The sequence below is a fragment of the Corticium candelabrum genome, chromosome 16, assembly GCF_963422355.1.
Source record: "Corticium candelabrum chromosome 16, ooCorCand1.1, whole genome shotgun sequence".
Taxonomy (NCBI): domain Eukaryota; kingdom Metazoa; phylum Porifera; class Homoscleromorpha; order Homosclerophorida; family Plakinidae; genus Corticium; species Corticium candelabrum.
The window spans coordinates 6421087-6446567 of NC_085100.1; the positions used below are offsets into that span (position 1 = coordinate 6421087).

Below are 25481 nucleotides of genomic sequence, written 5' to 3' on the forward strand. Positions count from 1 at the left end.
AGCAACATCTTGGAGTGACGACACAACCTTGAACTAGGTCTTTGTTCATGTAGATCTTGCATGTACTGTTATCACTCTAGCGAGGCTTCTAAAAATGACTGAACCGGTATATCTAAAAGTCCCATATAAGCAATGTCGGTATAGCAATGCATGTATATACTACATCTTCTTTCTTTCTATGTAAGCATTAAGTAAATACAATTGTGTATTGATTAGTTAGTGAAATTGAATATATGTACAAGTAAATATGTTTACAAGGTAAAAACAACTATTGGTTTACGCAATTTTGTGACTATAGCAGAATTTCTGTGGATCACAACTACTACGAATATTATTATTGCAACATACTCAAATACAAGTTCTGATTTTGCTTTTGGAACTTTGTGGTTTTCACGGAATTGACCAGGTTTAATATATGTATATGTAGTTGGGATATTTGTGCTTGTGATATGAACAATTGATTTGTGGAGTACATGTTGTTGGGAATTATGTTTTGTTGCTTTAATTAATATATGTATTATTTATATCAAAAAGCACGCTGAAGAGATGAAGATAATCACAACTGCCTTGGAAAAAGAAGGGTACGGACCAAATCAGGCAACTGTAGATGAAGTGATTCGTTACCTTTGGTGGAAGAAGGAGAGAAATGACATAGAGCTGACTGAAACAAAGGAGACATTGGCTGCTCTTGGTGGGGAAGAACCACAGCAGGCATTCAAGGTTACCTATCAATTATGTACATTTGCTAATTATCTTAGTCATTGAGAGTAATAGTACGTGTTATGTAAGGTTGGCATTCTGTGTTGACTGATTACAGATTTGGAAAGAGGAAAATGAAAGTCTGGTTTCTCAGATAACATCATTGAAAGAAGAACTTCACTCTGTGGCCAGGAAGTCAAGAATTACCGAGGAAACACTGAGAAAGTATGTTCAGTTTTAAATTAGCGAATTGATGTTGAGAATAAGTTTGTGTGAATATAGAGAAGTGGAAGAGCTTGGTCTAGACAACCAACATGTTCGTGAAGATCTACATGTTGCTCAAGGCCAAGCGGCTCTTGCTCAGGAGAAAACTCAAATAGCAAAGAAAGAGCTAGCAGAGATTAGGAACAGAATAACTCAGCAAACTACTGAAATTGGTGAACTAAAAGGTAGTAATAAAGCCAAACCAACCTTTGTTGAATTTGGGTCACCGGTCTGCTCGTGTTTGAAGGGCTGTTAATTTAAGTATGATTTTGCTTGTGTGGATGCGTCATAAGTCCTCGTGTTCCCTGTTATTTTTGTTTATGTTTATGAGCAATAGTATGCAACCTTCAAGAATGGAAGGTTTTACACGTCAATGAGACAATACTCTTTGCCCTGGCTTGCAGAATGTTGGCTATGTTAGATAATGTTATAACCATGCAAACAGCATGCAAGTGCACCACTGCTTTTAAAATTAGATGCTGGGCTGGATAAATGAAAGGCAGCTTTATGCTATTTGGATGTCATGCAGTATTTTGCACTGTATTTCTGCTGTTAGTGTGGATCAAAGGCTGAGTTAGCACTGAAGTTCCAGACCATCTCCCAAAATTTCTTTTGGGAGACAGTCTGGAACTTTGATGCTAAGACTAAGTGTACCTGAAACCAGAAGTGATCAAGTGTTTTAGTAACTGTGTACTCTTGTCTTCTAGCATGTATGTTTGTTAATAGAATCAAAAAGAAAAACAAAGTCTACATATTTGTTTACTTTTTTGTTTATCCTTTCCCCCCATCTGATGAGGTTGGTGTGGCCTAAATTTGTGGAATAATATTAAAATTTGTAGGATATCATAAAAATTATACGTGTAAAGGACAATAGCAGATGTGACGGGTGTGCTGGAGCGAATTATCTAGTGTATCACACCAACTGTTGAAGTATGCTTTACTAGCTACTGATAGCACATTGGTAGCGTTAGATGATTTCAAAGTGAACTGTATGTTGCCTTACACAAGGGGATGTATAGAATGGCCACCTTTAGCAGTGTGGGCACAACTGCATGCTTAGGATACTATTTAGTGTTGATGTACACTATCACTTGTACCAGCTGGCATGGTCACGTGGTTCATGTCATATATTTACTACTTTTTCTTTGTTTTTTTTTCTGGTTCTTTGCAAGTGTGTACGTGTTGGCATGTACATGTAATAATAATAATCTTTGCAAAATAGGGCGTTCTCTTTCTCAAATAGCATCAAGAGTAAAATGGCACTAGCTCGAAGTACTGTTTAGACAACATTTTGTAGGTTAGAGAAATCAGTAGTATTGACAACCAGCAGCAGTCAAGAAAGTCTTAAAATTTTCTACTTTATAACAGAATGGATTTCTTGTTAGAATGAGTGTCAGGAACAGAAGACTTGCTCCAATTCCATGCTCAACCAAAGACAGTCACAGGACTATGGTGTAGTATGTAGTGCCAGAGCTCTGAGAAAAAGTTGGATACTGTGGAATTGTATTAATGAATGGCAATGAAGAAACCTTCATTGACTGACTCACATGAAAGGTCAGGTTTTCGTAAGAAAAGGAGCAGAAATACTTGAGAACCCAAAACTGCCTGCATGGTCTTCTTGATCTTTCTGAAAGTGCTTTATCAGCTGATGGAATTTTTGTGAGTGCAAACTTGTAAATCTGTGCTGCCGTCTGAAAGAAGTTGAAAACAAGTTTGAAAGCGAGGATCGTACACTATGTGCAGTACAAACAACAAAAACAAGTGAACATGCATGGTTAGGTGTGAGGCTCTGCATGGCGTCACAGCTGCTAGTCGGCATTTCTGCAAGGGGCATGTGGGACTAACGTGAGGTACATCACAATCCGAGCATACTGCCACAGTACAAGGCAAAGGCACAGTACAAGGCAAAGGTGAGAGCTGTTCGTGATCCAGCCTTAGTGACAGAGATGGGTCATGATGCTCATACGTGGTCACAGTCTACTGTTGTGGAAAGTTTTGGATAGCACTGTAAGCCAACATTTTTGCTTTGCTGGTGGTGTGATTTCTAGAACAGTGACCCAGTCTCCTGGTATTAGTGTCATTTGTTCCTGGAAACCATCTTTGCTTCCAGATCATGGAGAAACAGAATTCCCCAGTCTTTCTTGGTGCAATTCTATCCATTGTGGAATCAACTTCACAAAGCAGCCAAATACAGTCTCACAAAACTTTGAGGAATTATGTGTTGGCTTTGTTAATTAAGCAGGTAGTGTTAGCAGGTGCAACCCATAGATGCCTTGCCACCAGACCTCATCATCAACATGGGCCCAACAGGTCTTAGTGCGATCCCAGTTTCGACTTCGCTAGCAGAGAAAAGAGTCTAAGGATGTACCAATCATGGGCATCAATAACAAGAGGCAAGTAATAGTTGTTGTTGAATCTATGCCAACTGGAAATCTGTTACCACCACAGGTTCTTTACCAAGGGAAGTCTGTTATGTGCCATCCAACTGGTGTTCCTTTTCCAAACAATTGTCAATCTTGCTGGTCAAATCATGATACCATCAAGAGGTATATGTTGGAACTGTCTTGAAACGATACACAGACAAAGGTAAGGTAAGCTTAATGTCTATGCAGCACATTGTATGTTATGAATGAGATCACCAACAGTGGTTTTGAGTTGGTGTATGTTTCAGCAGACTGTACAATGAGTTGTGTCTTTTGACTTCAATGCCAATGTACCTCTGAAAACCAGTGCAAGCCATCATTGACAAGTTAGTATGCAGGCCAAGTCTTCCAAGCCAAAGCTTTAGTAGAGGAGCTAGACTGATGAAACAGGAGACAAGGCAATGATGAGAGCGATGGAACCACTGACCTGACCTTTGCCTTTTCGTTCTCAAGCCTCTCCATGTAAATTAATGAATGATAGATGCATTTTTCGTGTTGCCGCTGATTCCTGTTAAGTTTGCTGTGAATGGTAAGGTTCTCTACAACACTATCCATTTCTTAGATTCCTACATCATCAGGAAGTATTGCCAATGACTTTGCTGACTTTGAGATTATACACCTGCATGCCATCCACAAGTACTGCTGATTCCTTATCTCCTCAGTAAGGGCAGCGTATTTGCCATTATTGCCCCTGGCCCAGTAATTGTTCAGGACAATTACTCGGCCAATGACCATTGCCAGTTTTGAATGGGTGATTGTGTCTTTAGTCATTCTTGTACAGTAATTTCCAGTATGGTTCTGAAGGATGTGTGCAATGAGAGGACATTATCTATCTTCCAGCGTAAGCTCCAACATTGACCTATATCTTCTTGCTAAGTCATGCAAATGGGAAATAACTTCCATGATGATTTGTACAGGACAGAGCTACTTTCTCAGTGCATGTGATGTCATAAAGTCCCCACTTTCTACAGCTGGAAATTAATCTTACATTATGGCAAAATCAGCTTTGTGGACCCAGAGAATACAGAACAGAAAGTTGCTGAATTTCTGGCTAGCTTCACACCGCACTCTGTTGGATCAATTTTTAGGTCGAGAGAGGTCTGTGGCTATTTTGTTTGATGGTTTCAAGTCAGTGTTAATTGATATCCAAGCCCATAGCTCACATGGCACTTCGCTAGGTACTTAGACAAAACGAGAAGGAGCTGCTTTGATTTGTCTGTAAAAATGTTGGTTTTATTAGATTTGTGGTGCCTTGAGAACTTTCATGAGTACCTCAGTGTTGTTTTTTATAAACTCTCTTGAGTTCTTACTAATAGTAGCAAAACATGTACATACTTTTGTTGCAGTTGGCTCTCTAAGGTGGAAACCTGACAGCAGTTGTTAAATGACTTTCCTCTTTAACCTTTTTCTGTACTTTTTATCTTTGTAATACATTGGGCATTGTGCAGTAGTCATTCCACAAGTAGTTGGTGTTGTTGTGTACTTTTGAAGGATTGATTAATTTTGTCCCTTTATTTTAGGTTCATTGTAATTTGGGAATCATTGAAATTTGTAATTTAGGTGTAACTTAAAGTTAAGTTTCCAGCATGCCCACCGGATTTACTGAAAATTGAATTATACCAAAAAATAAGTGTTCTACAGTATGGGCAACTGCAAGCCAAAGTATAAATCATTGCACCTCTTAAGCGTCTATTGCAATCACTTGCCAACTGGTCTTCCTCCTGACAACTGCAGCCATTTTCAAAATTCTTAGAGCTGTAACCATATGTAATTCCTTAATTGTCCTAATTGCATATTAAAGCACATTTGTGTATACAGGTATGCAAGAGAAGTCTCGTATAGAATTAGAACAGGTGAATGCATCTGCCCATCAAGAGAAGCGGCACAATGCTGTACTTCGCTCTGAAGCTGTTTCGTTACGTCTTCAATTAGAAGGACAGAGAGAGCAAATGCAGCTACTTTTTACTGAACAAAGTGATACCAATGTGCAGTTAGCTTCTGCTATATCTACAAAAGAACAACTTCAGAAACAGATTCAGGAACTGGAAGCACAGGTACACGCACCTATATATTGCCTGGGTAGTTTGCATTAAAGAGCAGATCAGATCATAAAGTTTAAGTCAGTTGAACATGAACTTTCCATTCGAAAAATCTACTCACACAGTTGTCCAGCCTCCATTAACTTAATTAGATAAATGTCGCACATGCTATTACAAATACATTTTAGCAAAATTGTTTCTTTGCTTGTTGGAGCTTTTCTACTGAACAAGTGCAACAGAACTACAAAATTATCGAATATAAGATAAGAAAGATTGATGTGAAATGTTGCACCCATTGTATTGTTCAACTAAGTCAACAAATATTTCTCTTTAAAGTTAGCAAAATTATAACTAACACTTGCTGTTACAAACTGAGAATGTGCAGGTTCCAAGCAGTAGAGGAATACTGTAGTTGGTCTGGAACCACCGACTACTGACTTCATTCTGGGTTTTCCAAGTGCTTACTGTTGTAGTTTAGAGTAATTAGAAACTGTGCTAAAGTCTGCTAGTCAGGTAGGCTCACTTAGTTGCACAAGCTTTTACAAGATGTTTAAGCATTTAACTTCCAACATAAATGAAAACACTCTCACACGTGTAGCACCACACTTATTCTTTGCTACAACAGACAGCTAGATTCTCAAACGCCTTGGCATTAAAGGCTAGTATAGTTTGTGTAACTCAGTAGGGTTTGTCATATTGACCGCTTTCATTAATGTTTGTACTATTATTTTCATAACTTTATTTGATTAGAATGGGACAATGTCCGCATGTTCTTGGTTAGTCAGACAATGTCCGATGTCCAACTGTTACATTCTGCTCGCCATGTAAGTGCAATCACTAAACTTATGTATATAATATTATGTCACAGTGTATTAAAGCTATAGTTCAAAACATCTACAGGCTCCTTGATATTTTTATACTGTATTTGTCTTACTGTTTAATGAACCATTTAAAGTATTTAGGTTGCAGATACATTATTACTTCTCATTTGTTACAAATTTATTATATAACTTTAGCCTGTTCTACGTGCAGTCAAGTTTGTTGGTCTATAGCTGGCTTAAAAGCTCGTCTATGCCACAAGAGACAGTAACGTGTTATCATTGCTACAGTGGACATACCATTATATAAAATAGTACTCTGAAAGAATATGTGTACTGTATATGTATGGACACTGCCACCTGGAAGGGAAGAGGAATCTTTTGTCAAGTTTTCTACATAGAGTTTCATATTAGAGATAAGCTTGTAGGGTCCGTGACCCTTCCTGCCATTTCAATTTCTTAATTTTCAAATTTTCATTTTTCATTTTTCATTTTTCAATTTTTTGTTAAAGGTTTTCAATTATTTTGCTGAAAAACTTAATTCGGCAAGCAAAATTTTATTTCATTTTCTATTTTTATGTTTTATTTTTCACTTTTCGTTGTTCTATTTCAAGTTTCTATTTTTGATTATATTTGGTTGAGTTGAATGTCAAAAGAAATGAATGCGGAAAGAACGAAAAATGAACGCAGCAAGAATGAAAATTGAACGCAGCAAGAACGAAAAATGAAACAGCCTTGTGCAAATTACGCAGCAGGGAGTCTGGTGGAACGCGTGCCCTAGTCATAACTCAACGCAGTAGGGAGTTGTTTTTCATTCCAACACGTGCTGCTAATTGGAAGGGACGGAGTGAATCTTCTTCGACTTCCGCCCTAGGACGATCTCTTGCAATTTTTGCTCTAATGAGAAGGAAATCTCCCTCTCCCCAAAAAATAATCAATCTCAGGTGCAATCAGCCGTTGCTGATGAGCACAGTACTTATGCATGGTATATGAATTTATCTATTACCACATAGAATTCTAACAATTGCAACAGTCTAACTAAATCTAAAACCCAACAAATTTAGTAACTATACTGAAACTCGTTCAAACTCTTTTAGGCTACTCTAGATTAACTACCATTTATACACGCAGTACACAGCAACTAAAAACAAAGATGCCTGGTTTGCTGTTCTACACATGTGCGCGTACGTGCCTCCATCACCTCGGGAATTGAATCTTGAGCTTCCATCCTTGCGGGTGGCTCTCTTGTCACTGCAGACCTGCGTAAGCCGGACGACGTTGTGTGCTGCTGGCCAAATACCTCGGGTATAGCTATATAGCTCATGCAGACTCGGTTGACTCTGTGCCGTCATAATCGCATCGTCGCTGTGAACGAGGCTACTACCTTATACGCATGAGAAGACTGGCAGAAACGACAGCGAAGCTTCTCCCAGTGCCAAATATGCCACCGCTGTACAAGACCTCCGGCAAACATCACAACCTGCTGTCGGCAGTGGCTTGGGTGTCAGCAGTGGCTTGGGTGTCAGCAGTGCGTAGAGCGGTGGCAAGTTACAAGTGGCCGATGTTGTCCTCTGTCTCTGCATTAGCTACAACATGAAGGTCCAGTGAGGACCACTCTGCGTGACTCTCCATATACGTAGCTTGGGACAAATTGACAAAGCTGGGCAAGCAAGTAAGTCATGTATTGCATGCCCGAGGTACTTGGCCAGCATACGACATTGTTCGACTTACGCAGGTCTGCAGTGACAAGAGAGCCATTCGCATGGACAGAAGCTCAAGATTCAAGTCCAGAGGTGATGGAGGCACGTATGTACGCGCGCAGGTGTAGAACAGCAAACCAGGCATCTTTGTTTTTAGTTACTGTGTACTGCGTGTCTAAATGGTAGTTACTCTAGAGTAGCCTAAAAGAGTTTGAACGAGTTTCAGTATAGTTACTAAATTTGTTGAGTTTTAGATTTAGCTAGACTGTTGCAATTGTTAGAATTATATGTTGTAATAGATAAATGTATGTACCATGCATATGTTCTGTGATCATCAGCGATGGCTGATCGCATTCTTGCTGCGTTCAATTTTCATTCTTGCTGCGTTCATTTTTTGTTCTTTCCGCGTTCAATTCTTTTGACATTTCAACTCAACCATATATAATCAAAGATAGAAACTTGAAAATAGAACAACGAAAATAAAAAATAAAAAATGAAAATCAAAAATGAAAAATGAAAAATGAAATTTAAAATTTGAAAAAAATAAAAATAAAAATTTGAAAATTGAAAATTGAAATGGCCGGAGGGTCACGGACCTTGTAGGTCAAACCTGATTTTCAAAATGAATTTGTTATATACAGCAATCTCTGTGGCATAGTGGTTAGTGGCAATGGTTACCACTCGATGGTTAGAGTTCAAACCTCATTTACGAAAGTAAATTATGCTTTCTTTCTCATGTTTCTCTAGCTTTGTCATTGAGACTATGACTCGTTTCAGTCATTGGGGAGTTTCTGTGGTCTGGTGAACGGTCCGTTGACAATGATGTTAAGCACTTTCTGGTGGTCATTGATACCTACTAGGCATGCTGTCACGAGGTTGTGGTCACCGGAATGCCTGCAATCTATATCTAATCGGCTAGTCACTGATCACTGTGTGGACTACACAGAAACATGTATCCTGCTGGGCTCACATGCCGGGTTGGTGGGTGCCCAGATAGGGGTAAAGATCCCACTTGCCCATTATGGAGGGGCATGATGACACACATATGTATTTTGTTTATTACCGAGATGGTACAGTACCTAAAGGATTTAATTATATTGTTACTCTGACACATCTAAATTAAATAGGTAATCAGTGTACTTCATAATTATATTATATAATCAGTGTACTGCATAATTATATTATATAAAGGATTGTAATTGGGCAATGAGAGAGGAAGCTGCACATACATAACAATAAATGAGAATCAGATCAAAGCCTAGTGATTTTACAGTGATAGCTGTCGGTATGGTATAACAGACTGCTGTTACACTGTAACTTAATTTACGTTTCAGGTTTCTAGTTTGCAATCAGATAGTGAAGTTACAAACCGATACAATGAGTCAATAGCAACGAAGTGTGACGATCTTGGTCAGCAGCTGGATGAGGCTCATGCTATGATCACAACAAATGAGGCTCAACTTACGAGAGACCAGGAGCAGAAGGAGCAACTTCAAAATGACATTAGAGATTTGGAAAAGGAACTGACAGGAAGGGTGAGTTTTTCATGTAGAGTTAATTGTCACGTCATTATTGCTTCTGCATGCCTACTATATATAAATCTCAATGTTATAATATAATTATAGTCCCACCACCTAAAGGTGAGCGCATAATACAACTCTAAACATACATGTATGAGTCCCATTTATCAGAAACAGAGCTAACAGCTAATAACGCTAAAATCATTTTTGAATTATATTTCCACAAACAGACATATAAACGTTCATGTAAGTAGGTTGAAGCCTTGCTAATAGTAAGTCCACTGGTGATGGTAGTCTTCCTACGATGTCTTTGAGTACTTCGAGACTGGATGAAGACCATAGACCAAATGTCTCTACCACTAGAGGATAGAAGAGAGAACCAGTACACTCAACGTTCAAAAGATGGCGATGATCTTTTTCCATCTCCCCTGCTGCTGCAGCAGTACCAGCTGTGTTGGCGGAAATGATAATATAAGATGGTTGAAGAGAATTTCTGACAGAGAGATCAAAATATGCAGGACGACCTTGCAAAAAATCTGGGTGAAAGACATCTCCTGGTCTTGATTGATTCTCATTAGTATAGCGCTGTTCACGTTGAGTTCCTGAGTTGTTCATCCGGAGACAATGAAATATAATGTCACACAAAGCATTGTGACGTTTGTTTCTCAGGGAGCCACTGTGGCACCCTAGAACATGATCTCCGTGACTGTCCAAAATGGAACCACAGTAGCACCTGCTGGAAGAAGGTGGAAGAGGAAATATGCAAATGCCCAGCCAAAGATGCAGACAAACAATATACTCCTGTGCAGACATATATATATATATATATATATATATATATATATATATATATATATATATATATATATATATATACATATATACACTAGTACTACCCGTCCTATGGGCGGTTGCAATCTGGGCAGTGGCAATCTATCATTGTACGCCACTTCTGCAAAGAAGACACACCTTCCGTGACACACGGATGCATGCACGCACGCAAAGCGGCCCGGTGAGCCAGCGCATCTTGCACTCTGGGAATTAGAGGATAACGTATAGTGGCTGGCGAGCGCACGTCACATCCGCATACTCGGTTAATTGATTGAGCAAACAAACTCCGGCTCATCTCATTTCAGAACGCCAAAGTCTCGTTTTGGCCGAAATCCGACTTGACCATTTGTCTTCGACGTTTGAACTTGATCAGGCCGTCGCGTTTCACGACAATTGGAGATTGGTGTCGTGTCGATCGGCGCATTACAAACATGTGGACAGACGGAAGTGGGCATTCCCGAGCATTATGCATCTTGCACACTCCAGACAGTGCAGTTTAGACTCTACACATTCCTTATCTCAGACTCTTCACATAGAATGTCATCATCTATTTGTGAAGAATTACGCCACTTCCGCGATGAAGACGTGTCTTTCGTGACATACATTTAGATGTACGAACGCATGCACGCACGAACACGTGGCCTGGTGAGCCAGCTTAAAACCTCTGATTGCAGCGGCCGCATCTTGCACTCTACTCTAGACCAGATGCCCTTAGACAGTGGCTGGTGAGCATACGTCACATCCGCATACTCGGTCAATTGAATGAACAAACTCCCGTGCATCTCATTTGAGACCGACAAAGTTTCAAGTTTTGTTTCGGGCCGTCGGAGGCAGTCGAGGCAAAATCCAACATGACCTTTTGTCTTGGACTCGCAATCTCGACCGGCCCACCATGTTTCGCGACAATCCAAGACCGGCGTTGTGTCGATCGGCATGTTACAGACATGTGGACATGTGGACAGATGGAAGTGGACGTTCCCGAGTGTTTGCGTACTATAGTATAGGATATATATATATATATATATATATATATATATATATATATATATATATATATATATATATATATATATATGGTAGAGAGGCATATTCTTGTTCAACTGAAATTTTGCTAGCTCAAGTAACTTTTTTTGTCAATCAACTGAATATGTATACTTGCATTGCTTATACACAGATGACATACTTTCCATAATATAGCCTTGTTTCTCAATTATCTACTATAATTGGTCTTAGAATACTCATTTACTGGATTTGTCCAACAAGAAGCAGTATGAATAGTGTGCTTCAACACATAATTACAGTGTTTTCCACTAACTGTGTATCAGTAACAGTTATTAAAGCACTGCCAGTTCTGGGAGTAAAATTGATTTTTTTGGCTTATTCTTACATAGATCTATTTTAGCACAAGTTATCTTAATTGTGTGTTGCAAATGTAAGAAATATGGCTGCATGAATCTTGTTTTCAGATGACAGAGCTTGAACGTTACAACCTGAATCAATGTGAACTGCAAGATGAAGTGAATCATCTTTTAAAAGAGCTTCAAGTGGCTCGCGATCGAGTTTCCTTAATGGAGGAAGACAACTCAAAACTAGCATCACAGCTGAAAAGCAGTGCTGAAGCTATACAACTTACCAGCACAGATAAGGATAATCTAGCAGTGTATCTTACTTCCGCTAAGACGGATCTTGAAGACACTAGAAGACAAGTTGTTGCACAACAGCAACAGTTGAATGCAAGAGATAGAAAAATAGACCATCTGGAGCAAAAGGTTGAAGAAGGAGGAAGACGTAACGATGAAATTCAGCGAATGCATGATGAAACCAAGGCTGACTTGGGTAAGAATTTGCTGATACTTCATTAAAGCATGTTGGATAACCTTCTTTCTGGGTTGCAAGAATTGTTTCAAAGGAAGGCTGAAGAAGGGCATGTTAAAGAAAACTTTCTTCAGACTCAGTTAGCTGGAAAGGAAAAAGAAGTTTGCTCAGCAAAAGAGCTAGTGGAATCATTGAGAATAGAGATGACTGAGCTACTTGTGGAGTTGCATTCCACAAGAGACAAGATAGATGGCGCACAGAAAGAAGTGATTGCAATTAGAGGAGTGTGTCAACAGCAGTCTGAACATATTGATCAGGTACTAACTATTTTCAGTGTTATTAGCTATTTAGTTGATGTCTAAGTAAGTAAAAGGTATGCAAGTAGGGTGTGTGTGTGTGTGTGTCTGTCTGTCTGTCTGTCTGTCTGTCTGACACACAAATTGCAATACCACAAACATCAGGAGCTGCTAATTTCTTGATCAGTTGGGCTCCCGTGCACTACTCAGGAGAAACTTTGGGCCTGAGCTAGCAATCTCCTGGAGCCAGGCCATGTACTCACAGGAGTACTGGCTACTGGCTTGTGAAGCCAACTGAGGTGTGAGCATCTGGAATCTCACCTGGATTGCAGTTACTGATGTGATGTCACAGTTTATGGCTGCTTACGGCCTCAGTCAGAGACCAAGTACAGAAGCAATTGTGTGTAAGTTTCCTACGTAAAGAAATTATGCCATAGCTTGCCATCACTGCGACTTGGAACTTGCAACCTGCAAGGTCCCAAGTGTAGTTCACTTGATAGAATGACTCTCTAATTGATTGAGCTACAACACACACACACACACACACACACACACACACACACACACACACACACACACACACACACACACACACACACACACACACACACACACACACACACACACACACACCACACTATTTAAGATAATAACCTGGTATTGTATATAGAGCCACCTAAAATCTTGCCCACTCGCCGCCTATAGACTCTCTGTCGTATCCATGCCCTCCATCTCCTGTCTCTCAGCTGTATCCTACCTGTCCTGTTTTGAGTTTGGAGTTTGCTCATTCACACATTGATCATCCTCCTGTTCATCACTCCAGTGTTTCCTAACATGGTCTTGATGTCTCTTAATTATCTGCCCATTTTCTAGTCAGATTCAATAGGACACAGAACTTGTGCGTTCTTGTTCGATGTCTCTGAGCCACAGGTCTCCTTTTCCAAAATTGCGACTGTATACTAAGTCCCCACATTAATCAACCGTTCTTTGCTGCCTTGATCATGTAGTGCACTTTGTTCTTTCTGCTTTCCACAAACCTTCCCGGCGGGGATCGGATGCAGGAGATCAAGTTTGGAACGTAATTGCCATCCCATGAGTAGCTCCTCTGGAGAGATTCCTGTTGTTGTTTGTGGTGTTGCTCCGTACGAGAAAAGAAATCTTGTTAATTTAGCGCCTATCATTCCAGTTCATTAGCCATTTTTTTAACCCCACCATTATCAGTGACCATCATCTCAGGCCACCCGTGGGTTGCAAATAGTTGTCGAAATTTCTCAATGGCGGTAAGGCTGGTTTCCGTGTTCATAGGACACACCTCCAGCCACTTTGAATGGGCGTCAATTACTAACAAGAACATCTTGTCCAAAAAGAGGCCTACAAAGTCGACATGTAATCCGGGTCTGGGTCTCTCTCTGTGCTTCTATAATTTTTTGAACAGAGCTTGACTTACCTACACTGACACTCCCGTATCTACTTCCATTGGTATCTCCTTTCTATTGATGACCACTCGCTCCCATTTGAAGAATGTTGAACACTGTTGATTGATGAATTTTGAACAAGAATGGTGAACATAATTCACAGTTGAAGAACTGAACAGGTATGCATGCACAGAATATACGCGGATGGGTTTTTGTAGCCAGGGCGGAGTCTATCAGAGGAAACTCTGAAAGTCTATCTCTTCATTGCTAGCTCAAACAATGACCATGGCCACTAGTCAGACTTTTTTAGTATTTTGTCAAGTGAGTTCATCACCGTTGTAGTTCTATTAGTTGCATGATTCTTTTATCAAAGGCTTATAGCTTATAGACAACATCAAAGTGACATAGCCATGAAACCTATTCTTGAGCCATAGTTGCAATGTCAAATGTCTTTTGTTGACCAGTTTGTGAAGTGTGTCGCAAGAGATTTGGTTTGGCAACACAGAATTACTGTAGTGGATTCATGACAATCTTGGGTTGCCTCTAGCCTTGCCCTAGACGCAGTGTGGATTACAGCCCCGGATGTGCTGCCATCACCACTACGTCTGGTATGGTACCGCCCTTTGCGGTCATCGTTAATCATGTCCCTAGGGACATGATTAGTGTCAGTTACACGTGTACTTTGTCGGTGTAGTAGATTACAGGAAACGACTGTCGCGTGAGATCTTCGCTAACTAGCGTGCAGTACGTAGGCAGCAGTACAATGCATTACAGTAGAGGCATGACACATTGCAGCTTCAACTGAGAACCTGTGTACGCGTTGAAAGGCGTATGGTGCACTGCAAGTGCTATTTCTGATCTTCCATTTCACCGCTACGCTCTCTAAAGTAGCTGCAATCTCTTACTAATGCTTGACAGCGACCTAAAATTGCAATATCGACAAGTACAGAGGCTAGAACAATGTCAAAGTCCAACTGAAAGCTCAGTGTCTAGCTAATAACATTAGTATCACACGCGCTGAAGAATTTGATTACATACTTGTTCCCGCTCAGAAAGGTGGTACCATACCAGACGTAATGGTGATGGCAGCGCATCCGGGGCTGCAATCCACAGTGTCTGGGGCGAGGCTAGGTTGCCTCAGTGATTCGAGGTTGGTTCATATACGCAGTGTCCATGTATTTCATGTGGTCCTCAACTAGATCTGAATGGGGAAACATACACCTCCACCCAAACCACGTCGTCCCTTGTGCTTGTATACCTTTTAGTGTTGTGGGCTCAGATGTCGGGGAAAAAGACATGATGGGCGTAGTGTGTGTACACACGCTTACTCGCACGTGTCATTACAATACACTTCTCAAAGTGTTGCGAGGGTTTTACTCTCAACCATGCAGTTGTCCACTGGACCCGGCAAATATGAATTGATTAATTGTAAGTGATAAGCAATATTTTTCATGATTGGAATGTCCGACCAGAAGTTTTTAATGTCCGGCAAATTTAAATTGACAGGACATGATGTCCGGTGGTCAGTCAAAGACTATTTGGCACACTGTTACCAAACAATTTTAGAATCAGTCCACATTGCAGTAACTGTAACTTGTTCTTATCTTTGAAAAACTGCTGTTGTGTATGGTTTCCTACATCCGAGGGTTTGTGTTAAAATGACTGGGTAGCGGTCAGTCATTCCGGTGTTTGTTGAATTCCCGTATGGAGCTTATTTAAGTAATACAAGTTATGTTATATGAACACCACATTTTGGCAACGAAGATGGGATGGCAACGACTTCAGGTGTGTGTGCACCCTCCGTCTCCTTTCCTAAGTGATCCATGTGAGCCATTGACTGATTGAAGAGCATGGCTAATGGCATTTGACACGTATTTAACTGTCTCTGGACTAAATACTGCGGAGGTCAAGGATGAGCTGAAAAGAGAGAGCGTTGTTACTTTACTGTATTGGATTAGAATGACAGCGCATCTTTGCTACACTTAGTGCTGGCAAGATGTAGGAAGAAGTGAGGGAAAGGCCGACGGAGTTGTTTTGGAAAACCAAAAATGTGATAGTAGAGAGGTACAAGTTCTGACAAAGGGGCCAGTGACAAGGTGAGTTTGCTAGGGAGTACGTTTTGGCGCTTCGTGAGCTGGCGGTGACTTGTCAGTTTGGTGAGTTGCATGATGAACTAGGCCGTGATCAACTAGTCCATGATCAACTAGTCTGTGATCAGCTTATTAAGGAAACGATTCACCCAACAGTTAGGGAGGGACTGCTGATAGAGTCGGACGACATGTCATGTGATAAAGCTTTGAACCTGGCGTCCCAGATTGAGCAGGTGCTGCATGAGTCCAAGAAGATGGAAGTTAGACGGGAGTTCAGGAGAACATTGATGGTTTAGGTAGGGAAACGGATGTTAGAGACACATCGCTAAAGGTTACAGTTGTAGGTCATGTTCTGAGTTCAATCACAATTGAAAGCAGAGTAGCATATGAAGTAATCCGATTCTAACGTGTGGAAACAGGGGACTTCAACATCAACAGGCAAGAGCTTCTAGTTGCCCAGCTTTGGAAATAATGTTGCAAATGCAGTAAAGCCAGCCACTTTGCTCGCTGTTGTAGATACAGGAGTTGTATGTCTGAAAGCCTAGAGGGGCAAAACAGGGTAAATATGCTGAATTACACCAGTAGTTGAGTTTCAACAAGTTACCATACTGAACATGATTGGAGAAGTCACAAGGAAAGTTCCAGAAACTTATTTTGTATATTGGGAAAGACTGCTATCAGTTTGATTGTTGACTTAAGTGCTAAGGGTTTTGTATTAAACCTACATACATGTAGTGAATTCTTGGCGGACTGCTTTGTGTCTATATTGTTAGTGAAGCTTGTGAGCTATTAAAAGTTCCCATTGAAGTGGGAGGAGATACCCATATTCCAGTCCAATATGGGAAGCACAAATTGGATCGATTTCCTTTTTATGTGACATCATGGGAGCTAGTGGATCTTTTTACGCCTTGAGGTCTCAAATAGTTCAAGAAGGTCGGGTTCAAAGGAAAAATTCAATTATGCAAGTGGGGTCAAAATGGCAGAATGAATGGCCTACCCTCTTTACTGGCTTAGGATGTGTCAAGGGGTTTGCTCATCAGCCCATGATCAACCTAGATGTCAAACCAGTGGAGCAACCTCCTTTACAGCGAATTCCTTTGCAGTTATACACTTACAAGATACGTTAGGAAACGCTTTTCCTTAGTTAAACGTAAGGAATACGCTTTTGTGTATATCTGCACCAAGTGAATCGAGCCATTATTTCACAGAAATATCCATTACCTACCATTAAAGAGATAGTCGCATAGTTCTATGGATTGATCATCTTTGCCAAATTAGATTTGAAGCAAGGATGTCTACAGGTGCCTTTGATGTAAGACAGTCACAATCTTACAGCTTTAGTGACTCACGATGGAGTCTATCGTTTTTGTAGAATGCCATTTGGTTTATCATCTGCACCAAGTGCTTTTTAACAGATAATGGCAACCATCATGCTGGAATCAAGAGATCATCTGTATTTATGGATGATATTGTGGTCCATGGTGCAATACAAGAGTCTCACGATCGTCAACTAAAGAAGGTGCTACAGATGCTGGCCAAACATAAGTTAACCCTAAATGAAGACAAGTGTGTGTTTTTGGGGTATGTTATCTCGGCACAGGAATAACGACACAAGTGTCAATTGTAAAAGCTATACAGATGCATTGCGCATCACCAACTTCTTCTCCAGAGTTGTCCTTGTTCTTTTGAATAATTAATTATTATCTGCGTTTTGTGAAGGGATATGCAGAAATCATTATTCCCCTAAGATGGTTGCTAAAACAAGATGTTTCTTGGGATTGGACAAATGAGTGTCAACTAGTGTTCCAGGAAGTAAAAGACTCAGTTCCATCAGCCCCGGGTTCTAGCAAATTTTTCTACCAATTCAATCCCATATGTGACTTGTGATGCTTCTGGAACAGCATTAGGCGCTGTTCTATGACAATATCAGAATGGGCAGGAGCTTCCGGTAGCATTTGCATTGAGGACGTTAACAGAGACAAAGAAGGAATATTCAGTGGTGGAACACAAGGCATTAGCTTGTATTTGGGCAGCAATATAATAGCATCAATTCACTATGCCATTGCATATATGGCCTGTATATGGCAGGTGGACATTTTAAACGAGTTTTAAATAGTGCAAGTAAAGCTGATTTACTGAAACTAAAAGCCATATAAAAACACATTTACGAAAGCTGTCTAATATGGCTTTTTTAAGTTGTAACACTTCATCACAATGGAAACAGATATACATACAGGTTGTACATTGGCCTGTAAACAGTACCCTAACCCGTACTTATAGCAAGTGCATGGGCATCCGCATCAAGTGGCACAAGTCAGGTAGACAGCAAAGCAAATTACGTGCTATTGAGATGGTCTCTCACATGATGGCATGTTTACAGGTATGATTCTTGCCATTATTATGTAGTTACTAAATCTTATCATTGTCTGTCTGTCCAGCAGCTAGCTTTTTCATGTGTGTGATTGCTTATTTTTATGTATTAATTGCTTTTCAAGTTCATTAGTAGCAACATTTGTCATATATGCTGTAGCTGACAAAGCAAGTGGAAATCACTGCAAAGGAGCTAACGGCTGCTCATGCGGAGCTGTCTGGTGAAAGAAAGACAGTTGCTCACCTGAAGACAGAGTGTGGCAAATTTGAGGCTCATGTACAATCTCTCTCTGAAAAAGTTGTTGAAGAGGGCCAACAGGTTGTTCAGATAGCAACTGAACTTCGGTTGGCTAGAGAACTTAGCACAACAGAAAGTAAACAGGCTAGTGGCAAAATAGGAGTATTAGAAGGAGAAAAAGGAATTTTGGAAGGTGAAATTAAAGTAAGCCCATCGCGCCATGTCAATGGCTATGCAGAAATAATGTTATTTTTAGTTTAATTTCTATGTCACCTACATGCTCTATTAACAAAATATTATGATTATATTTTGGATACTGTATGTTAAAGGCTCTGACCAGTTATGTGGAGTCAATGCGGATAGAACACGAAGACGTACAACGAGCTTTGAGTAAAGAAAAGAAAGATTGGGTGCAAGAGAAAGGAGAAAATCAAGCTGAAATTAAAGAGCTGAAAGTCCAACTACAGACTGAAAGAGAAGCAAAGCAGGATCTTACTGGACAACTTTCCAACAAGCAAGAACATATTGAATCTTTGACTGCTGAAGTTGCAGCTGTGAGAGAGCAGTTACTTCGAGAAAAGCAAGCCGAAGAGAGAGAGCTGAGACGAGTGTTGGAGAGATTACAAAGTGAGGCACTCAAGCAGCAGACTAAACACGAGGAGCAATTAATGAAAGCTAATCAAGCAGAAAAGCAGGCTGTAGCAAGAGAAAGATCTGTATTTATTTATGTTCTTGTAACTGTGGGGCATACAAATTAGCAGCATTCATTTTGCTTAGTTACGGACTGAACTGGAAACATTGGAAATGCAGAAGGCAGGTTTGCAATCGCACGTTGGGAAGCTTCGAGAACAGAACAGGTGAATTGGTATTTAATGATTGATTATCATATATGCCGCTAAAGTTTGTGTCATCATGTGTTTGTGTTGATCAGAACTGAGCATGAAAATGTGAAATCATTAGAGAGGCATGTTCAAGAGGTAGAAACAGAAAAGGAGCAAGCACAACAGGAAAACATAAGGCAAACCCAGGAGTTCACTAAACTTCGAGAAAGGCATGATCAAGAGGTAGAGCATCATACAAGCACACTATAAACTTTCCTATTCTTGCAAATGAAATCTGAGTATACACTGGACGACTTTGCAGCTTGTGCATGATGCACATTATGCAGTTGTAGATGATCGAACAACATAGATGAACAATGTTGTACCAATACATATGTGTACAGGTCGACTCACTATAACATGAATAATATCAGCTAGGTTTGTTTATATTGTGAAAACTTTGCTATAGGTATCTTACTGTCAGGATTAGTAATAAATTGTTTTGAGCTCTCAGCTTTAATAGTTGGAAACATGGAAAATATTGCAATGTTGTGTGTAGCTTATCCTGCACTAAAATTTTACAATGCGTTGATATATACAGACTATTTCATAGAGCTTTCATGTGCACACACTATTTGACAATGGTTTTATGTACACACAGATTTGCTGTTTAGATTCAGCAACTAATGGAGCAGCGTACACAAAGTACAGGTGAACTGACAGCAGCGCATGAAGTGTCGCAGTACTTGACTAAAGAAAATGATACTTTACAAGCTCAGGTAAATGCTTTTGAAGAATGATTGTTGGTGTGGTTGAAGTTCGTATTAGTATTGTTGTTGTATACATCCCTAAGTGGCCGACCCAAAGAAACAATCACCATCCCCAACAAAACCAAACTCCAATTATTCTACATATGTAATCAAATCCCACATGTCAAACTCAGTTTCTAGCAAATATCTACGAATTATCATTCTAGCATTGTGCTGCCACGATCAAACAGAGAGCTGTTGCAAATGGTTGGAGAGCTTTGCTGTGAATTGATGCTATTATAGTTCATAGTTTTGGCTGCAATAGTTCTCAACGTCTGAAACTTGCTTGAGTCTCAAAGCCAAAACATTCCAGTGCCAGAGGGTAGAACAGTCCTTCACATTTTAATACCAATTGCTCGTGTTTGTAATTTTCCTATTCTCCTACCCTAGCAGCAGCTCCAGCCATTTCTGCAGCTTCACATACGTACTTAGCTTGGACAATGCTACAAACTGTTACGTCAAAGAAAGCAGGCCTACCATCAACAAAGTCTGGATAAAAGTGTCACCAGGACAAGCCTTAGAGTTACTAGAACATGTCTGTTCTCTGCTGGCTGCTTTGTTGTGTATCAGTAGGCATGCCAAATAATGTCACATAAAGCATTATGACGTCTTTTAAGAGCTGAATCGTAACCACAACCCAGCAAATGGTCTCCATGAGGGTCGATGATACTGCCACTAACACATCTGAGTGAGTCGGGAGAATCCGGAAACAGAGGAATGCCAAGCCAAATTGTGATGCAAAATAATGAAGTCATGTTGAAGCATGGATAGGCCAAGATTTGGTTTGGGACTGCCCTCAGCCATGATTCAGCATAAGCGGAAGAGATTGTATTAAGCCTTACTCTGTCTTGCTCATGTTCTTGAAAGACTGAAAATGAATGACATCCAGCTGCAACTCTAGTGTCTTTGCGGTGAAGTAAAAATGGCAGGCTCATCAGTGCCTACATGATTTTTCAACTTATACAGAAAATCTTTCTCTTTCCTAATTTCACTTGGCAAGGTTAAAGTTTGAGAAATGAGCTTTGAGTGGGTACACAAATTCATCGAATCCAAAGTGGAAACATTTCTAGAACTTCTTGCCTCTAACAAACGCGGAACCAGGTCACGTGTAGCGTTGCAACTGTCTTGAAAGGCAACTGATAATGATTTCAAGGCACTTTGTAAACCTAAATCTTCGCAGAGATGCTTGCATTCAAGCCGGATCCAAAAGACGAATTGGTTATTTGACGTAGTGAATGTTTCATACCAGAATCAAAACGAGAAAGCTGTTCAATAATATAGTGACAAGGAATGGTTTGAAGTAGGTGGTTTAATTTGCACTTGCTTAGACAACTCCATAGTAACTGGATTGCTACCTGCAAATTCTCCAATTTTGGTAATATACTTTGAGCTTCTAGAACCTTATCCACACGATTACCAAAATACTTGATAAAGAAATTCTCTGGACCAACAATGGGAGATCTCAGTAGTTCAGCACCATAAACAGAAGTTTGAATTTGCCTGACATCTGAATCAATGTCAGGAAGAGTTTGATTTCCAGAAGGCGAAAATATCTCGCCTTTCTTAGATTTAGAGGCAGACCAAAACTTGGACCTTTTGACATCAAGGATTGCAACAACTTTGAAATAGACTTTCAAGTACCAATAAATGTACCATCATATCATAAAGAAAGATGTAAGCCTTCAAGTAGACCATTCTTATCTATGAGCTCTAGAATGACCAGTGAGAAATGCATGGGACCCAAAGGATCACCTTGTTGTACTCCAGCTGTTGATGAAATTCAATGAGAGCCAAAGCGTAGTTCACCAGCAGATTGATATGACCACCTTACCCAAGCCACTAAACCTGGAAACACTTGATGAAGATGGTAGAGAAATACTTCTCAATGACACTTATTAAAAGCATTTTAAGTCTACTTTAAAGCAGTATAACTCTTCATTATGACCATACTCTTCAATGTAGGAGCGTATAGAATAAACGACAGCTTTAATCCACCTTTAACTTCCACTCTGACTTGACCGTAAGGAAGCAATATGTCAGATAACCTTGACTTTATGGCAGAGCAACAGACACGACTAACTAGTCTTTGCAGGACCTCACCTACGGCAATTGGGTGAACACCGCCAGACTTTTTTCGATGAGCTACTAGAGGTGCACCTATCAATCAAGGAGCAATATCAACGTGCAAGTTTCCAGACAAGCACTTGGATACTAATCTTGTCAGATTTTCCAAACAAAACTGTACATCAGGAGAAATGGTATATATATATATATATATATATATATATATATATATTCTTTATATTATATTTTACAATACCCTAATACCCCAACATCCCTCTCAACATCTCTCCCAAGTCAAGTAGGCAAATCCCAACTACGAACATGTAACATCTTGGCATTTTAGCACCATAGTTTTACAGACAACTGTTCTAATATGTTCTTGAAAGCTTGAGGAAACAGTATCCCACTGATTGACGATGTCTTTGAACATATTCCTTTCAAAGTCTTTAGAGTGAAAGATGATTTGAAGCCCAGAGAGTCAAAAACTAGTGGATAGAATAGACCACCTGCTATGGTAACATTGGCTTCATGTCTGGCATCTTTTTACTGTTGCTGCTGCTGCACCAGGACTGATCAATGCTTTCAATATAAAGGAAGGCTGTAACATCGAAATATTGAGGTTGTGAAATCTGGATGATATACGTCTCCTGGTCTGCTTGAATCATAACCTGAGCAGTTCTGTTCTTTTTTGATCTGCTTGTTTTCAACTAGCAAAGCTTGTAATATTACTTCACAAAGAGCATTGTGACGTTGAACACGTAACTGACCTCTAGGGCAGTTGACTAGGTTGTCACTGAATGGATCAATTGTAGCGCCACAACAGCATTAAGCGGAAGATGGTGGAAAAGGAAACATCGGAATGCCAAGCCATGTCCGGATCGCAGTTACGATTTCATGCAGAGGAATGGTGAGGCCTAGATTGGGTTGGGTAATGCCCGCAACCAAGCCCTCACATGGTTTGACGAAATTGTGTTCAGACGAGCTTTGTCTCTTAAACTCCCATTTTCCATTAAGGAGTTGAAAACATTGTAATATATCTGTTTCTGAATATTCTGCTGAGAAGCTATGTTGAGATCCAAAGTGTGCGTTGCTGGTAATTTCTTTTCGAGAATACTGTACACTTCATTTTTGCCTTGAACTTGAAAATCAGGACAAAATCCTCTTTAGCAAATTCGGTGTTCAAATTGCTTGTGTTTCTTAAGAGACTCTGAATCAACTTTTGGGTGGTATTGCAACTTCCTATGAAAGCAATTGCTGATGAGGTTAGTGCTTCTCTGAGACCACGACCTCCTGTGCGAACTGGTAGTATCGCTTGGAGTCATGAGGAATCTGGAATAGATGAGTTATTAGTTCAAGAGATTTTCTCAAACCTCTGTCAAAACGAGAAAATTCACTGTCTGCCAGACCAGTTGTTACAGTCCGCAAAAGGTGATTGACCTTACAGACACTCAAACAACTGCACGAAAGGTGTATTTTCAACCTGGGGTCGTCTATGTTGTTGAGATGTGATTGAATATCAAGGACTTTGTCTATCGCTTAGCGACCGTATTTTGAAAGAAAATATCTGACCCATATGGACTGGTGAACCGAGCAATTCCAATCTGTCAGTAAGCCTATGAATTTCAGTAGGAAATTGAGGGAACGTATTGCCCCTTGATGGCCAATAAATCTCGCATTTATCCAGATTGATGTGAAGATTGAACCGAGGACCTTTTGCTAAGGAACTATTCTAATACAGAAGAGATGCAATCTTGATCATTAATGAATGTGCCATCATCCATAGTTGCAGATCTATGCCAGGAACATTGCTGGTGTCGTCCAGAAATTCTAGTATTACCATGGAAAGTAGCATTGGACCTAGTGGGTCTCCTTGTTGAGCACCAGCACTTGATAGAATGCGATGTTTGCCGAACCTAAGTTTTCCTGGTGAACTATAGCACCACTGCACCCATGCAAATAATTCTGGAAATTCTTTAGGTAATCATGGGAGAAATTTTTCACGATGACATTTGTTGAATGCATTCCGCATATCGACTTTGAAACAGCATAGATTCTCTTTCGAGCTATTGGTAGTGATGTAAGACTTCAAAGTGTGAATAGCTGCCTCCAATTCACACATACACCTACTCCAACTTGACCATGCAGTAAGAATACTTATTTTAAACGAGGTTTGACTGCTGTACAGCAGAGCTGACTGACTAAACATCTAATCACTTCTCCAACTGCAATTGTACGTATCCCTCCAGATTTCTTATTCTAGGCAATCAATGGTGCACTTGACAACCGTGGAGAAATGCTTACATCCGCTTTCCCTGATAGTAGCAGTGAAATGAAACGTGTGAGATTATCTAAACATGCCTGTGCATCTGGTGTACATGACCCTTTGATGGCATCCAAAAAGTGCTGTGCTCGCAACTGAGAAAAGCCTGGGCTGGATCCTGCTGGAAATGCTTCCAATGCAGATAGAACGGCTTGACCATCCACAATGAGTGGGGTGGAATTTCATCAGACCTGCCTGGTAAGGAGTGATGTGGGTGACGATTCTCTAACTCCGAAAGAGCGATTAGATCGTCTCGAGAAGCGCATCCCATGGATCCCAGTGTTTTCAATGCATCTCCAAAATGACCTTCTCTTGCAAGCTGCAGTGAATGTCGAGCATATATATGTATATATACAGACTTGGACAAATTATAGGGACACCCCGCTGTGGGTATGTAGTAACACAATAATTAGGTCACAATTTACCAACTATCAATATTCCTAAGAACTTAATAGGTACTGCTTTGATTGTTAGGTTTCTTGAGAATTCTGTAGACCCTAAATAGTTATTTTTATGTTTTGCATTGCAGAAAACGAGAGCTAAAAGTGTATGATGTCATGACTGCGTAAGCGTTGTAAGTTAGACTCTCTCTGATTTTGTTTAGTGGCTTTTAAACAAGCCGTTTTTAATAACATGAAGGAAAATTGAAGCCCTTCATCAGTTCCTCGGTACCAAATGTTTCCGCCTCTCGTCCTTCTGATTGTGTCCAGACGTCGCGGAACACTTTCTGCCAAGTTCCGGACACGTGCGGCTGGAATCTGCTGCCACGTCTCTTGTAAAGCATTCCAGAGCTCAGCTGCATTTCTCAGTTGGCGATGGTTGGCAGCAGTTTTGATTTCATGCCACAAGTTCTCGATTGGATTAGCATTAGGCGATTTTGGTGGCCAGTCCAACAGTGTGATGCCATGCTGGCGTAGCCATTGACCGAAACGTGTGGATTGGCGCGTTG

At 40.3% G+C, this 25481-nt stretch overlaps 1 protein-coding gene across 2 annotated transcripts in view; it reads left to right on the forward strand.

The window, feature by feature from the left end:
• The window catches only part of LOC134192086 (myosin-10-like), a 27154-nt gene continuing 1673 nt past the window's right edge, over window positions 1-25481 (forward strand). Inside the window, exons 1-13 of one of the 2 annotated variants that reach the window (XM_062660772.1) lie at window positions 1-406; window positions 535-720; window positions 818-924; window positions 982-1148; window positions 5205-5440; window positions 9278-9478; window positions 11761-12130; window positions 12191-12426; window positions 18441-18722; window positions 18848-19234; window positions 19296-19375; window positions 19450-19582; window positions 20014-20118. In XM_062660772.1, the coding sequence (XP_062516756.1) occupies window positions 547-720; window positions 818-924; window positions 982-1148; window positions 5205-5440; window positions 9278-9478; window positions 11761-12130; window positions 12191-12426; window positions 18441-18722; window positions 18848-19234; window positions 19296-19375; window positions 19450-19582; window positions 20014-20118 (2478 nt within the window). In that variant the 5' untranslated portion in view covers window positions 1-406; window positions 535-546. Of the gene's footprint in view, window positions 407-534; window positions 721-817; window positions 925-981; window positions 1149-5204; window positions 5441-9277; window positions 9479-11760; window positions 12131-12190; window positions 12427-18440; window positions 18723-18847; window positions 19235-19295; window positions 19376-19449; window positions 19583-20013; window positions 20119-25481 lie in introns of those variants that run through there. The other variant, XM_062660773.1, reaches the window with a different exon arrangement.